The sequence below is a fragment of the Amblyomma maculatum genome, chromosome 11 (assembly GCF_055883805.1).
Source record: "Amblyomma maculatum isolate TAMU_Amacu chromosome 11, ASM5588380v1, whole genome shotgun sequence".
Classification (NCBI taxonomy): Eukaryota; Metazoa; Arthropoda; class Arachnida; order Ixodida; family Ixodidae; genus Amblyomma; species Amblyomma maculatum.
This window is the reverse complement of record NC_139354.1, coordinates 51,949,661-51,967,850: the sequence shown is the minus strand read 5'-3', so window position 1 is coordinate 51,967,850 and position 18,190 is coordinate 51,949,661. Positions and strand designations below refer to the sequence as shown.

Sequence of the window (18,190 nt, the reverse complement as noted above, 5' to 3'; positions counted from 1 at the left end):
GCGCCTAAGGACTTATTTCGACCACCTAGGCATTTTTACTTTGCGCTGACATCTAACAGTACACAGACCTCTTCGCGTTTCAGCTGTAATGATGCGCAAAAGCAAATGACTACTTGTGGTAGACGATGTCAGTGCAGAGAACGCGTTTGTGCTACTTATCCTGCGGCCAGTCCTGAACAGCGACAAGCTGTAATATTGGCAAAACGCGGAGCTTAGCAAGAACGCAAGCGCCTCAAATGAAATCGGCTTGGCAAAACCTACAAACGGAACACGTTTTCTAGTTATTCGCAAATTTAAGGAAGGTTAAACCGCTGCTATTTTTACGGCAGCCACATCAACAACCTGCCGCTCAAAATGTGATATATGACGGAATGATTTTTCGCATATTCGGCTTTGCAAATATAATTTAAGTGAAGCTCAACCGGAATCTCATGAAACAAGCGAGAGAAATAGTTGAGCACAGGCACATACTCGAGAGATTTCTGTAAAGGTCTAAAGTTAGGAACTTACAGCTGAAGCACACTCCTGAATCTCTAGAATGCTAACTGCTAATTGTAAAAGCACTTTTACAATACTACGGAACTACTCTTTCTTTAAATTATTTTCTTTGCGATCACAAAATCATCGAAACTTTGCCAGGTAAAGGTTCAAAGGCGGTGTTTATTTTAGAGGCTACACAAGCCGACTAAAACATACTTCCGAAAAATTGTGTGGAAAACTATGTAGGAGGTGCTATAGTTGTTAATATACTGAAATATCACGAAACTGCCTGAAGTGCCAGATATTTATTTCATTTCACACGCACTGTCATGGATAAAAACAATAGTTTGATCTCAAGGGTGGGCCAGCAGGTAAACGGAACACTTCAAGCATAAAGTGGAAAAGTAAATTTTAGTTCTCTGGATTTGGAACAAGAAAACGATCCCTTTTGTTATCAGCTAAGAAGCAAAAGGTCATCAAAATAGTCGTACTTTTAAAACATTCCTGCCAGCTTAATGTCACGGTCTCCCAAGACAACCTTACCTTTAGGTATCTCAATTACACGAACAAATGACGAGTTCTGAATGAAGACATTTTGCTCATTTCAAGCACTGGTGGTATCCAATATGTCAAATGCATATTTTAGGCCTCTATTTACTTGAGAAGAGAAAACATAACATTCTAAAAATTCAAGCATTATTCCTGTCTTCCAAGTATCTCTGTAATTAGATAGCGTGGCTTTGAAACATGCTGCCAAATGTCGATATACAGTTTTATCTATAATAATGATACTCGATACAATTTTCATGATGAATATACGATGGATTTCTTATTCATTTTTTGTTTAAGAAAACCGTCCGCGAATGTTACCTTCCGAGAGATCGGGGCATTGTCAGAGCGAGGAAAGTTTACAACAGCGGGGGAGAAGAGGTTGATGAAGAACTGCCGACCATTTTCTGCCACAAAGTGGTTGTAAACAATATTTTGTCGATATTTACAAAGTTTTAAAAAGTACCTGAATAATTCTGTGTTAACGTTAGACTGCCCGTAGCTCAAAAATGGGGGAGAGCTTATAGCAGCTTCTGAACCCTCGTTAGAATAGAGGGAAAGTGTATAAAGAGTAAATAATACTTATTCTCTCTATAGGAAAGAACATAGTATGAGAGGCAAGTCATAGAGGGAAGCAGGCCAGAGTGGGAGATCATGGGCGAGAACAAGAACCACACGCACCATTTAAATTCTATTGGGAAAGTAAAGAGGAGGAAATGTTCGTTTGGTTTTCTGGATAAGCTGGTGAGGTGTAGACGGAAAACGGGGTGTCACATGGCGTTTGGGAGCAGGTCACGCGTCCCGCACTCCTTCGAAATGTCCATGATAGCTGGCGCTTCTTCATAATAACACTGATGTTAGGCTGTAGTGAAGCTATCAAGGCGCTTTGTGTTAAATGGTTCGCTTAAGAACGCGCATCAAACAAGACATCGCACGGAGACTTCTGACAACACAAAAAATTAGGATATCGCGTTCATGAAAACGGAGGGTCCTGTGATACTAGCACATAACCGCTCTATGCATGTATAGTGAAACAGTGATTTGAACAAAGAGCTTGCCCACTCCACACGAAAGGAAAATTCACAACATGGCTCTGATTATCAGGGCTTTACACAGAGCGACATGGCAAATTATCCCTTATTTCATGAGAACTTCTTGATAACATCGATGTCGAGTGCATTATCTCTTTCCCTGCACAAAGTTGCGTTGTACATTTAAAGTGAATATCATTTGTTCGTTTTGTAATGTAGACAATGCTCGCTCGTAAGTAAGTGATCGCAGTTGGCAACAGTGCCTGCAGCTTTCACTTTCACACTCTACATCTGGGAGCTTTGTTCTTCTTTGAATTGTTTTCACTGTATATGGATTGTAAACGAGGGTCAAGGTAAGAAATACGCTAAGATAGCAGGTCTCCACACAGTGTCTATATCTGACTACCGCCTAAAAGCTTCAGATCGTTCTCTGCCAGCTTATGTAGTGCGTGTTCTGAACATCTGGAAAAGGATGACTAGGTTTATTGGTCCGTGCGTGCTGCTACTTGCAATTTCGATCTTCTTATTTGATAAAGTCACATCGAAAATGGGCCGAAGCAGCACGCCATTTGAAGAAAAGGAATCAAATTTTCCCTACCAAAACATCAGAGCGGTAAGAGCACATTTTTATTTGAGGAGAGGTATTATTTCTGCCTAAATAGTTATCCCCAGGAAGGCAGTTTCATTTATTCAGATGATGCTCTGTGCCTCAGTACCTTAAAAAACGAGTGGCATACTTTTAATAAAAGACCGCTCTACCTTCTCCCAAAATATATTGTTTGTTCATCGTAAGACTTTTACGCGCCGAGAAACGTGAACAAGCTGAACGAATTCTGTTTTCTAAATAAGAGAAATAATTATGTAGCTGTAGAAACGAAGTTCGGTTCTTAATAGTACGAATGTCAAGTTGAAATGAGAGAGAGCAAGAAAAATTTGAACACAAGCGTATCGACACCAATCATTCAGAAGATGCAGGCTTTTGGCAAATAAGCATGGTTTCCAGCTATTCTAGTGTCAACCACATCACATCACACCCAATTTATGTAAATTATAATGAATGCTGCGATCACTTCCTTGCACGTAAAAAATAGAAACCGGCATCGAACTTAGTCAACAAGAATGTATGACAACGTATGACAAGGTTGCATTTGCAGGCACTCAATATACGCGGAAAAGTATTCGTCGTAAGCCGAAACTACGGTACTTCAACTAAGCATCGGTGTCTGTACTCACAACGAGCAAATGTGTACAGTACGACGAATTACAGATTTATACTTGGATCCACTACTGCGTACAAAAGGATGTTCCTGTAAGATATTTATTTTTCATTATGCATGGTAGATGGTGATCTGTGTTTTAAACCAGTCTGGGCAAACGTCTGTTATAAAAATAAATTCTCCTTAGAGAGTAATCAATAAAAAGGAAAGTTTGTTTTAGCTGAAATTAAGCTTTCTTTGCGTATGAACACCGGAGGTGTTGTTTAAAATGTGCATTTTCAGAAATAGGCTCTTTTTCTTTTCATATAATTGCTGCCTATGCGAATTACAGCAAAGTATAAAATTTCATTTGTTCTGCTAATTCTTACGTATTCTGACTTTGATACCCATTTATTGCGTTAGTCCAAGTAATAACAGACATCCTGAAACAACTCGGAAGTAAAAAAATTATGACTTAAATAAATTTTGGCACTCTAGCGATCTGAGTAAAAATGCCAGATTCTGTACTTAGTCTTCTGAACTCTAATGGTCATAATTTTGGTCCCTGCTGGCACTGTAACCCATATAATGTTGATATTGTAGTACAATAATTAGGTACATGCATGATTTCACATAATAATTAGCGGGAAACACTCATAAAACATCTTATAGTGCTAACGTGTGAAAGAGAAATGGTGGAAAAATACCCATCGGCATGTGTTTGTTATGACATTTATTTCTTGAATTCTTACGACACTCTAACCCTCTATGAATTTGAACTGTGCTACACGCGGGCCGTGCATGAGACTTAGGTCATATATTTCTTTCTGATAGCCTTTATTTTATGTACAGGGTAAAATTTAGCATGCGCCTAGAGTTATTGAAAACTGGCCATCACAAACACTATAATGCAGTGATGTTCAAGCAAAGAGAAGGTAAGCAAAGTTTTACATGATGTTTGCAAAATGTTTGCCTTGGCAGGAATAAAATATTTGTCTTTGTGATATGTCGTGCTTTGAAATAGCAGCTTCGTCGAGACGGCTACTAAAAACAGATTTATAATTTCCTTAGCTGTGGTAATATAAGTAGCAGCAGTGCAACTGAAAGGCCGCAGCAGTGTGTGTAATAGTGATGGTAATGGTCGCGGAAATAGTAGTAGCAGCGGTAACTCCAGTAGCAGTGGTACAGAACTAGCAGTGCAGTTGTGATGGTACTGTAAATTGTGGTAGTATAGTTGCAGGTGTAGTAGCATCGGAAACAGTAGTCTAATCTGTACTCGGTGTATATAGAGCTTGGTCAACCGTAGAAAATGAGGAGCGGGATAAGTTTAGATGAAGTCTGCTTCTGGTTAAAACCGTACTGACTTGAACAGTTTTAACAGCGGAAACAAAAATCAGATTTCTACTATACCAGTGTTTTGAGAGAGGCCGGTAAACAAGTATTAACCTATGGTTGTTAAATGTTAAGGTGGCGTCCATTGAAAATTTTAAGAGAACTGAGTAAGCGCACATCAGAAAGCAGGTTTGGACATGGTTAGTATTTTCTAAAAAAATGCAAAACGTTTTAGCATTTACTTGTAATCCTACGTAGGTGCGGTAACTATAGTTAGCTCTGTGAGTCTGATTGTTAAAACGGAAGACCATTTGTAGCTCTGCCCTACAACTGTTTGCTACCTCATGCCTAAAGTCGTGCTTTAGAATATCCTGCGCTCCGCCCCAAATTGCGTCAATCAGTGGAGGTATTGCAATCTTTATCACGCATCACTTGAAGATGCGTGAAGCAACATGAAGCGGTGAATAACGCAGCGCTAACTCCACAGAGAAGATGCCGGGGAGCTTGCGCCATATGTTTGCGGTTATGGAGGCAGTGATTACAGCACTGGTTTTTGTGACACACGGCACATTTGGCACAATATAGCTTCTAGGTTTGGGCGAAAACGACGAAGGTACTCTCTTTTTAAAAATTCGAATTACCCATGACCATTGGTCGTCTGTAATTATAAGAAAATAGCCATTCAGTATCCTAAATTAAGGTATCCGCCAAATTTCTGATATTCGTCAAATATGGTTGCCGAACATCAAAAAGCTTTTTATAAAATAGCAAAACATGATAAAATGCGTGGCGGGCTTTCATGAAATATCTATAGGATGAGGGCCCGCATAATAGTGCACTGCAGAACAGCGGTTACTGATAGGAGGCGATCACGAGGCCTACCGAACTGGGGGTGAGAGTGTAGAGAGGGTTTTTCGCAACAAAAGCGCCGAAGGATGTTGGAATGATAGGACATCGGTCACATTCGAGGTAACATTACTGATGCAAAATATGTAGCCAAATAGCGGTTCCCATTGAGAATATTTGGAGCGAGGTCGCCGCAGTAGAATTTCAGATAGGACTCCTGAACGTTTAAAGCTGTGAAAAGAACGATTAATTGTGGTAAAGGCTTTATGGGCGATTACAAAACCAGTCACTCAAGGAGACTCTAGGATGAACTCTTGTCTAAAATGTACGTGCATGAGAAAACCTAAACGAGGCTAACTAGATATATACGCATTTCCCTCATATAAGAGCCTGACAATATCTGCAATAAAATTGCATATAATTTGGACACAAATTTTAATAACATGCCAACGTGTTGTCCGACAGGCTTTACAGCATTGTTCAGTTAGCTGAAATGGGGTAAAAGACTGCACGAATTAAATATCATTTCTGCCCTCTGAGCTCTTAGCAAGCTGACAGTATACTATGCCGGTAATATACATGCAAGGAAGTTTTTTCTAGGCATACGCACCTCTGAGTTTAGCGCTTTCACAAGCACACTTCAAAAGTTTCTGTTTTGGCCTCTGATTACTGAAAAGTGGTCTCTTTTTAGCTTTCTATACTCCGATAATCAAACATAGATCACGTGTCTGTGTTCAATACGTGACAGTGTTGAAGACACCGAGGACAGAAACAGGAGACACAATGCCCCGTCTCCATTTCCTCTCAATTTTAGTGCTCATGCCACAGCTACGAAGACCGCCAGCGAAACCCAAAGACGAAATATGGAACTTATTATTCAGGTGCTGTCATATTCTGACTGATTACCTCACGAGCTGGGAAAGTGGCTGCTAGAATACCTTCTGAATTTGTCTGGTTTTTCTGCACATGCGCATTCGTAGTAGAATACTACGAGCCTATGATTCAATTACGGGGAATATTCTCAACGATTTTAAAGTGAGAAAAATAAATGAAGGGGATACTTATAGCAAATGGCAGTCTACTATAAACAATTGGTCAAAAAATTAGGCACATTTGCCGGCTATTTGAGTTTCCTCACACAATTTAGTAAGCAAGACATGGCGCAGATAACTAATCACATTCAGTCGTATGCACTTGCAGAACAGGTAGAAATGAAAGCAAAGAAAATGTCGAGCATACAGTTGTGACATATTTTTGGCAGCTGATCCTGGCAAGCTGTTGAAACTGATGTACATGAACCGAAAGAAGACCTGCTTCATTTTTGTGAATAATCGTAGCTCCGGACACGAGAGACCAAGTGAGTATCAATGTGTTCTGTCAGTTTTAGGTTAACGAGACCGCGTTAAATTTTCAGTTGTGCAGCAGATATGACATCAACGTTTCTGGCAGTGGAGGTTTCGATGTTTTCAGCGATTGAATAAAAGTATGCCTCTTTAGCTGGTACTGGGCCAGTCTCTTGACGACACTGGTTGTTCAGCTGGTTGTATAGATTTATCAAGACAAAATGGCATGGCGCAATGGATAGTTGTATAAAGGGGCGACTCCATTTAAGCAAATCTTTCGCATTACAAAGGAAACCGTGATTCTTGATTACGGAGGCAGACACGCTACACCTACAGCACGCAGAGTCCTCTTTAAGTAAGGAATAAAATATAATTGTGCATCTATTTCCGGTGATCTCTCTTTTAAAATCTATCTACTACATGCTATCGAGTATGTGCAAGATATAATGCACTAAAACAAAAGGGTTATTGATATTTAGTTCTAAATCTTCTCGTTGTGAAGGAGAATTCGGAAGTCGAGGTGAGGAAAGCAGACGTTAAGAATTGTTGTTTAAATCATTTAGACGTTTGTTAAGCTTAGGTGCCCCAAAAACCTATTTCAAAGCGATGAAGACCTTTGCTTATCGATTTAACATAGCAATTTCTTTCTTGAGGGGCCGCACACTAACAGACCGTACTGTTTGCGCATTCCTTATTTTCCAAGATGTATTGACATTTGCTGGCCAATCTTTTCATTTCGCTTTATTCCCCTAAACGCCCAAGTAGGCACTGCATAGGATCGAAGTAATCATCAAAACTTTTTCAAACGATTACATGGCGTCTTCTCATGTTAACAATGCAAGCAAAAGGAGAGAAAACGTGATGTACAAATTTTCCAGAAACAATAATATACGCGCACGTCGATGCTAACAAGAAAAGAAGTCAGAGAAAAAAAAAACAGTTGAAATATTAGAAACAGCGAAAGCTCTCATTTTGTTTTCCAGTTTTGACTAAGCGAATATTGGCGCATCAAATGTTTCCCAATATTTTTTATTTCATGATCCAAACAATTTTATATTGAGATCGTTTCATTCATTGACACTCATATGTAGGAAAGAAATTGTACAAGTTTGCGCAAAAGTAGATTCCACTTTATGATTTATTTTCTCGGTACTCTAAATTGAAGAGTTATAGGTAATCTTGCGTAAAACAATATACAATAAATTTAGCGTCTAGTTTATAAAATCTTAATGTCTAATGCACATCTAATTACTTAACTTCAGGACTACGAGGAATAGGTACCTGCAATAAAGCGCGCAACTCTTGCAGAGGATCTAGTTTGGGTATTGAGTATGATTGATGACAGTTCCAGATAGTCGAGGAATATGCGGGATTCGGGCGCGTAAAGGCGGTTTAAACAAGGGGATTAGAGACTTTGTAGCAATGAAGTAATGACTTTCGGGTGAGAGCCTGGGTTATAATTGTGTGCTTACATATATTCAGTATGCGCGTTTCGAGACAGGTTGGCTGTGATGTATAACTTCATTTTCACTGGGCGTGCAGACGGTGGCTGCATTATTTATTCTATATGTGCAGTAAACTATTTGACTACGTCTTCTGAAACGCAGATGTATAGTTTTCTTAATGTCTGTAGTCATGTAGTAGTCGGAGCGCCATTTTGTAGGCTTTGTAGGTCAGTTTCGAAGTTTAAAACAATCTGCGAAGTTAGTAAGAGGGCAGAAAAGAACACAAACATCTGCAAACAACTTAGGCGAAGAAGAAATATTCAGGAAGCATCCTTTACATAGATTAGAAATATGTGGGGCCCCAAGGCGGACACTGGAATAGACCTGATTTTATTTCTTCAAATGAAGATTGGCCATGCTCTATTTTAACGACCTGTCGTCAGTCACTTAGGTATTCTTCGAATAGTTAACTACTGGGCTACCAATGTTACTGCTTGTTATTTTACGTTAAAAGTTTTCATGTGCTACGTGGGCAAAGGCTTTTAGAAAGTCAATATATTTGGCGTCAGTCTGTTCTAACTTGTATATGCAGCAGTTGGAAATCTACGGCGAACTCAGCCACACACGCTGAGATATTCAAATTGAAGTGCAAAATATTTACATTTATCAGTTTGTTCTTCGCATAAAGAAAAGCAGGTGGCGCTGTTTAAATTCTTGGCATGCTACAGACATGAGAGATGGGGCCATTTCTAGTTCTGCTAAATATCTGTAAAGAAAGGGAGGGGGGCATGTTGAACGGTGCGTTTAAACAAAGAAGGGCGCCAGAGATATATTTTGTCTGAAAAAGTACTGAGCGAGGAGTCATTGCTACTGTGCAAAAAAAGAAATAACTGTTTCAAGAAAGGATCTACATGCACTGCCTATGGGGGTCAAACATGTCACACGCTTGCAGATGTGTACACGGAAGTGCTCATTCAATTGCATCAATCTGAGTTTTTGATGAATGTGACAATATTATTTAACAATGGCAACCGGCAACACTTTAATTGGATTAGATTGGAATGTGTAGTTGAGCTTATGCTGCGAACTAGAGAGAAAGCTATAGGCTTTCCTAGGTTTTGCATATACTAAAACCAGTACTACTAACATACATTCCACCGATTAAGAAAAAGAAAACATCAATTTCATATTCGAAACTAATATTTCAAGGAATAATATGGGAAAAATAGGACTAGTGCTTTGAAGAAAAAATTACAAGAGTTCAACGCTGCTGAACCAAATATTGAGCGAAAGCATCAGCAGCGGGGAACCGAACGTTCGTCTTCACTTTTTCTTCTTCCTCAGCCCACATATAAAGCCCCGCTTTAACCGAGCCGTATGACCGTACCTTAGTGGCCTATAGGGGTAACGTGAATGCCAGGGTCCTAGCAGGCTGATTCTGACTCGTATGGCTGACGGCGTGAGCCAGGGCCCGATTTATCCAACTGTATGACGATGGATGGATGGAATACAGGAGCGTCCCCTTTTAAACGGGGTGGTAGCAGTAGCTATCATGCTCATTTTTCTCCCTATATCTTAATTATCGATTTAGATTGGTTAACTAAACCATCATTCTATTTATTAATTTTTTTTTGTTTATACATTACTAACATTATGTCACTTCTCTGCTTTTACGCAACCAATCTTCCAGTCGTTTTTTGCTAGTTTCCACCGCCGGTTTATTCACCCGGCCACTGGTATCTCTAAACCCCAGAGCTTCAGGAACAGTTACTGCGCCTGCATCAACTTCCGGGTGGATACCACTATATTCGAGTATAATATGGTCAATTGTTTCACTGGAGTTACCACATACAGCACATGCGTCATCTTCATTGTTAAATTTCTTTTTATAGCTGCGTGTTCTAAGGCACCCTGATCTAGCTTCAAAAAGTAGGGCACTGCTTCTTGAGTTATCAAAAAAAGCTTCCTTACTGATCTGGATTTTCCACTTTCGGTATATTTGCACACTCTGTTTCTTCTCCATCGAATTTATTCAATTTTTACCTTCTGTGTTTTTCACCTGCTGCTTAATGCTCTTTATTTCTCCGTCCTTGTCACTAGCATACTTACTAGTTAGTTTCCTAGTTCTTTTCCTCCATTGTTAGTCAACGCTTTTTAAGTACAGGTATTTAAATACTTTAGCTGCCCATCTGTTACTGTCCAATTTCCTCGGGCGTTCCTCATATAATATTTTACTCTGAGCTTCCTGTACTTCGAAAGATGCCCAACCCATGTCTCCCTGTACCGCCTCATTTGTGGTTTTGCCGTGGGCACCTAGTGCTAATCGTCCAACGGCTCTCTGATTTATTTCTAATGTCGACTGCACCTCTGATTTTAGGCACAAAACCGCATTTCCGAAAGTAAGTCCGGGCACCATAATTCCTTTCCAAATACCCCTCAAAACTTCAGACCTGTTGTATCCCCACAATGGCCTATGCTTCATTATCCCGGCATTCCTTCGTCCTTTGGCCTTAAGTGATTGCTCATGCCTTCCACTGTATGCCAATCCTTCGTTTACCCATACCCCCAGATATTTGTATTCTGCTACTCTGGGCATTTCATGGCCTTGTATTTTAAGACCATGAACAGTTAAGCCGTTGAAAATCATCAGACTAGACTTAACTGCGCTAAAACTGAAGCCTAGAGTGTCCCCTTCGTCTCCGCAATACTTAACTAGAGTTTGCAATTCTTCCAGGCTCTCAGCTAGCAGCACAATATCGTCTGCATACATCAAACCGGTGAGGCGCTGCTCTACCGCCTTTCCACCTAATCTATATGACAGGTTAAAACCTACGTCACTGACAGGTTAAAACGTCCCTCCGTCTGTAGCGCTCCTCGCGGAAGGAGCGGGAGTTAGGCCGCCGTTAGTGTGCACCGCCTCGCATGGCTGAAGGCGAGAGTTGGGGCCCCGCTTTTTGCGGCAGATGGCATGACGTCACTACGTCTGTAGCACTCCTCGCGGAAGGAGCGGGAGTTAGGCCGCGTTGGTGTGCACCGCCTCGTATAGCTGACGGTGCGCGTTGGGCCCCTGGTTTTAGCGGCAGATGGCATGACGTCACACCAGGGGTGAAGCTAAAGGTCAGTGGTTTGCACCGCCTCGCTACGCTGAAAGCTTGAAAGTGCAAGTAGTATTGCTTTCGCAATAAAAATAAATGCAGAAAGTGCAAACGAAGCATGGATTGTATATCTCCGCGACTGCGGCATTATTTAGCGAGCAACATTTCCTTTCAATAGAATAATGTAAATTCATTCTAAGAAAAAATCTCACAAAAGTGCATGAGAGAGAAGTGTTGCATAAGTATCATTTTATATGACCCAGAGGTTTTTAAATATGTATCAGCACAGACAACTTTTTTCTTCAGTTTAGATTATTATTACTTCAGCAACCGACACGCACCCTTATGCTCCCACTTCATTTAGCTCTACTGAGCTTTTTCTGATTCAAGTGTAACCGGTTAGTTACTTTGCGATATCCGACAATAATGTGAGAGTTCGAAAATGAGTGAATTTGTTTTTACTCTGTTATGAAATGTCGATGCGTCATCTAACTTGGCCAGTGACCGCGACTGCCAATTATTAGTGTGGCCTGAACAACATTCTTAGAACTTAAAACTATGCGAGCGTTAGAACTACTGAAAATATGCATTTTAGGGAGCGAATGGCTGTTTCGCTCGTGTCTCGTTTTAAGCTATAGTACATGTAACTTGTCATCACTCTCATTAGAGTTACTATGAAGTACTTTGTGTCTAAAAGCTAGCTCGTTTTCAATGCAGCAGTAGCAAAAGCGCTCTAGTAAGTACAGGTGGTTCCGAAAAACTATTCAAGGGCACATGACAAAAACAAATTATTTTGTGTCAGTTTTATGTGGGTCTATGGTTAAATATATGGTTTAGTTATTTGATGCGGGTAGCACAGTGCCCTTATTGAATGTTGAGCATTAGTATTTAGATTCAAACCACAATTTCTGTAAGAAGCTAGAGCTAGACTTGATGGCAACGGTATTTATGACACGAGAATCGCCATTGTTAAACTTGAATATTGTTTCATCAGTCGGGCTTTGTATAAGATACAATTCAATATTTATGTGATAAATACAGTCTGTCTAATATATTTGGATTTAAAATTGCAGTCCAGAGACTAGTTCTGCACTGAAATCGTTTGAGCATATTTCATCAGTAGGGCTGTATATAAGATACAATTCAATATTTATGTGATAAATACAGTCTGTCTAATATATTTGGATTTAAAATTGCAGTCCAGAGACTAGTTCTGCACTGAAATCGTTTGAGCATATTTCATCAGTAGGGCTGTATATAAGATACAATTCAATATTTATGTGATAAATACAGTCTGTCTAATATATTTGGATTTAAAACAACATGTAAGCTTGTCCTTGATGCTAACGTTATTCCATAGTAATGCATACAATACGTAAGTTAGCAGGAAAAGTAAATAGTGCAACCACGCATACGATTGTGCGGAATATTATTTCACCTACAGCATTTGTTGTCGAGAGGGCAAAATTGAAAGTCACCAAAGCTGAATCTGCTTCCTTCAATGACAATAACGCAAATACTTCTATATTTTAGTTATTATGATAGAAATAATGCCGCTATACAAATAGCGATAGTGTTCACAGCTTCTAGAAATGTGTGGGCACGTATCATTCTGGTGTAAAACACATTTCTGAGCCTCGACAATTGGAAAAAGTGGTAGTGATTTTAGGCTCAGAAAGAGAGCACAAGATGCAGGTCTCGAACTATTTGGCTGCTGCCAAACCGTATGGGATAAAATGGTAGTGCGTTTGATCATGTGCGTTTGAATATGCATTAGTTCGTGAAAACAAAAAATAAAATAGGAAGTTTCCCTCTATTAAAAAGCATTTATGCCACCCGCAGGATTTATTTGTGTGACGTTCCTGCAAATAAAGCTAATTTCAGTTTCATTTTTTATGTATTTTGTTATTGTACCCTTCTAGCCTAATAAGGCGGATTTTTGTCGTGTAGTTCAAACATAAACAGCGTCCACAAAACTAAAGTTTACTGACCCTCAGGGCTATCAAGGAACCTGCTAGCTTTTGTATTTTCAGAAGGTTATGCATTACTAGGTTAGAAATTTGCGGTAAACACTCAAACATTTCTAGTTGTTCGGTTGTTTTAGTCTTATTGAGCATGATCATTAGCCGCAATTGTGGTCCTATATTTATATGTGATTAGAAATTTTGAAAATAGTAATCAAGCTATGGCCTGCAATTTAAATATAAACGGTGTGTTACTGCGTTTCCCGTTTAACACTCTCAGCGACGCGTGCATTTGGTAAAATTCTTCCAAACTCACAATGCATTTCATTTCTTTACAGAGTGTCAGCTTATGAGGCCTGCGCGGCACGCAAATGAGCCCTTGCCTGGTGACTGCCGACGCGTTTATAATCAAAATTGCCACGGAGAAAAGATTAGGCTGTACCGGCCATGGTGCCAGTTACTTCCGGAGAGGTGGTACTCCTCTTATAAAAACAAACAAAAGAAATCCTATTCAAAGAAGGCCGAATAACACATTGATATCTTTCACTTCGTTGACCTTAACCCACATGATACAGAGCTGACAAAAATGAAGAGGTGGTTTTGTGAAGAGCATTGTTGCTTAATCGCAAGCTTCAGTACAAGCTGCAAAACGAGATGGTTGCCTTCAGATATATCTTCTTCAGTGCTGCTAGTACGTGTCTACACGAAAAGGTGCATATAAATAACAGTTTATGATGAATTAGAATAAAAGTTATCGGCCCGCCATCTCATAGCTTAAGAGAAGACCTTAGGGCGCTGATATATATATATATATATATATATATATATATATATATATATATATATATATATATATATATATATTATATATACACTACATTTAGCCGGGCCGACACCTACCTTTGATTTTATAAATGTCAAAATGTCTTCTCTGTTTCACACCTGCCCCCTTACTGCTTCTGTGTTTTACGACACCAAAAGCAACTAACTATTGACTCTTTGCCTAGGATGTTTTCCAGTGCGCTGAGATCTAGGGTAGTAATCATCAATTCCACTTTTTTTAATGACTCTGGCCACGCACACAAAGATAAGGCATACTAGGTAAAAACTGCAATAATATGTCAACAAGAAGGCTTCGGGCTGCGTCCACAAACTATACTTCTGATGTCTTATGAATGTGTCCGTCCGCCCTCTTACAAGATCTGGCAACCTCGGAGTGACGTTTTAAACAATTATCCAGGGGTTGCAGACACTGGTCTCGCTTTCATATTTTAAAAAATACCTACAGACTTACTTCTGCAGAAAAATTTCCCTAATAAAATATCAGTGTGTGAACGTGGTTCTTGAACCAAACTATTGCAGCCGTTGTGCATGAGAACAGTAGAATCTCATTTTCTAAATTAATAATTCAGAAAGTTCATGTACGTATTAAATTTTTAAAAGTGCACCTGTGTGCATCAATTGTTTTCTAAAAAAAAAAAAAAGCTGCAGCATATACGTATTGCCGAGCTGCTGCTAACTTCTCTTTAAAGGAACCATCTTTTAAAACTAACAAAACTCCTCATACGTATTACTACATGACTGCCACAGTGATATTACCCTACTCTTGTCATCATTTTACTGTGTAAAGACACCTCAAATAAAGGGCCATAAACAGGGCTAAGAAAAACACACTGCAAAATACATTTGAGTAGTTTAGAATACTGGGCATTGCTGCGTATGCGACGACAGTAGTTAAGAGAGTTTGATTATCAACAAGCCTTGAGGAGCCTTAAGCGCCGTAAGCTCTTGTCAACTCGTTCGCCCGCAGGTTGGTATAGTACGCAGCTCACGGGAAGACTCTTCTGCCAGTGATAGAAGTGGTGCGTAAGCCGAAGAGAGAATCCATGACTTCGATACAGGGCGCCTCTTCTCCGAAGGCGCCTCTGTTCGATTTGCGAGTCACACGCACATAAAGTCCTTGGCTACATATTGGTTATGTGTGGAAATACTGCACTTCTTTTATTAGGGACTGCTTTCTACTTGTTGCTCAATTGTTCCTTTTTTTTAAGCAATGTTCACGGTACATAAACTAACATCAGTAAGGTGTGTATTAAAATATTGTTTTGTCTAAAACTGCTGTTCATATAATGATTCTGAATACCATAAAATCTAGTAACACTTATGAGATATACGTTCAGTCCAAGCCACTGCTCTTCACAATCAATTAAAGCGGAAAAATAATCTAGGGCGCAATAACACATGGTCTCTCATGTCGAGGTTCAAACGTACGTTTTGTAAACGAAATATTAACCAAAATAGTTTTTCTTACTTTTGCACTTAAATACTACCGCTAGCACTTTCAGAACACCGGATACTTTTCCAGCATTGTGTTTTTCCACTATTGTGCATTGTATAAGAGGTGAGCGAAAGAGAACGCTCGTTAAATAAATCCATGTACGCTTCAGCTGCCGCTCATTCGACATTGTTATATAGGAGCAGGAACACAATGTACAATGGAATATTCTTTCATCCTCGAACAATGAGAAGTTTCATGGAAGTTTCCATGTTTATTTCGTCTCTTTCCAGCAAGCGCCCTCGTTCTTAGTACACTGCACGCAAAAGCATTGAGGCTATAAACGTCGATCGACTCCGAAATGCGTCAAACAGATTTTACGCCACATCCAGCGTCAGCTGTGTAGCCAGCTCATAATTATCGGGAAGAGTTTGTTTATTTATTTATCTGTTCCCTTGAAGCTGTCGAAATCTAAGAGGGGAGTGGATACAAACAAGGAGCTTGTATAGGGGGGGTTTACATTTGTACATATGATATTTCCTCTAAAGCAGTACAAAATCTTTGATGATCGGTGATGGAGGAAGCAGGTCCGGGAAGGTGGTTCCAGTCATTTTCTGTTCGTGGAGAAAAAACGTTCTGCTACACATTTCGTTTTAAAGAAAGGAATTCTTATTTATTTATTTATTTATTATGAATAATGAAGCCCCGAACAAGTTAGAAAAACACATAAACACATAAATTATATATACAACTTTATGGACAGGATTCTTATAATTCCGGTAATAATAATGATTGAATGTTGCCTGGTAAGGAATTCCAAGCTTCGATCATATCAGGAAAAAATGTATACCTGAAAACTTTAGTACGCGCGAAAAGGCGGAAACGTTCAGGATATTGTGGCTCCTTGTTGATGAAGGTTTGAAAAATGTGAGATAATTACGAGCGAAGAAAGCGGGAAAAATTGTATAAAATGTACGTACATTTCAGACATTCCGGAAGGCGACATGCCGCAAGCATATTCAGGCCTAAGTATGTAAAAAAACGACACGCTGAAAAATTCCTGTCAAATCTCATGAAAACAAAATACACAGCCTTTTTCTGTGCGACCTTATGGGAATTGTCAATTCGTGACGAGACAAACGATGAAGGCGGCACAAGATCGCTACGCAGGATGGGGTTGCAGTATATAATTTTTTTAAATGAATGAAGACGAGAGTACTTACGATGGCAAGCATGGGACATTCGCTGCAGTGTGTCTTTCTTAAACGTTACGCAGTGCGGTTATAGCTATGAAGGATGAAGCAGCCGAGTTATTTTGAACTATTTTGAGGGCTCGGATGCGGTTATCTGTGCTGGGGTACCAAATTGACGTAGCCCATTCTAAGTTAATGCGAACTAACGGTTTATAAAGGAGAACTTTTTATGAGACAACATCCGAGGAGAAGTTATCACGAAGGTAACCAAGGGTGCGGTTCGCATTGCTAATGAAGGATATGATATGAAGAGGCCTTGTTAGCTTACCGGTATCGCTGAAGAGGAAAGTATACAACAGTGGCATCTTACCTGTACTCACCTATGGGGCTGAAACGTGGAGGCTAACCAAGAGGGTTCTACTTACGTTGAGGACAACGCAAAGGGCTATATAGCGAAATATGGTAGAGGTAACATTAAGAGATAGAAGCTTGCATATTGGGTAAAAGAAATAACTAAAGTTACTGACATTCTAGTGGAAATCAAAACGAAGAAATGGGCATGTGCGTGACACGTAGTGCGAAGAAAGGATAACCGCTGGTCGCTTAGGGTAACAAACTGGATTCCAAGGGCAGGAAAGCGTAGCAGGAGGCGGCAGAAAGTTAGGTGGGCGGATGAGGTTAAGAAGTTCGCAGGGGTCATGTGGATGCAGCTAGCACAAAACCGAGTGAAGTGAGAGGCCTTCGCCCTGCAGTGGCTATAGTCAGGCTGATAATGATGATAGATCGCTTTTTTTGTTGATTCCAAATAATGTTACTAGTGCCGCCTTTGGTGGTGTGTCTTGCAATAAACGTATTTTCTAAGGCTTGAAGACATGGCAAAATGGAGAAATTGAACAGAGGTGGTATAAACTTTCGTCAAACGTTTCTAGCTATATAATTTGTCAATGGCACCAGTGCAAAACGACAGTGTATGTAACCGGTACCAGATACCTTACATGTCTACAACGCATGCGGTATTTACGACATTATATTAGGCTGCTAAAATATGATCGTAGGTATACTTGTGCAGAATCATATTTTCGAGAAGAGCAATCTGAGAGTGAATGGCCTCAAATATCATGGACTTATGTACAATTTCTTTAGGGACTATATTTGTTGCCAATAAAGTTCTTAAAACTTGTACTGCAATCATAAATCATCCATATTTCGGGTTTGGAGAAGTTTTTGTCACCGTTCTCTTTGTACTTTTAATAATATATTATTCCAGCCATATTTACCTTAGCAGTTTTCCACGAACCCGTCAAACGGCTTTTTTGTTTGTTTTTTTAGTAAACTGCCAATTTACATCTTGGCTTTCTCTTTATTTTTTTTTTCAATCCTATCTATCGCATACTTGCTTTTGTATGCAGTTCTTTCAACCTTTGTGGCTTCATTCATTCCA

At 39.7% G+C, this 18,190-nt stretch overlaps 1 protein-coding gene across 1 annotated transcript; it reads left to right on the top strand.

Annotated features, from left to right (window-relative positions):
* The first annotated feature begins 2,435 nt into the window (after nt 1–2,435).
* LOC146173794 (uncharacterized) lies at nt 2,436–14,031 on the top strand. Its single transcript, XM_084583284.1, has 5 exons — nt 2,436–2,673; nt 3,215–3,369; nt 4,109–4,191; nt 6,696–6,791; nt 13,620–14,031. Exons 1-5 carry the CDS (start codon nt 2,533–2,535, stop codon nt 13,808–13,810), a joined length of 666 nt encoding a protein of 221 aa, XP_084439410.1. The 5' UTR covers nt 2,436–2,532; the 3' UTR covers nt 13,811–14,031.
* Nucleotides 14,032–18,190: the final 4,159 nt, after the last annotated feature.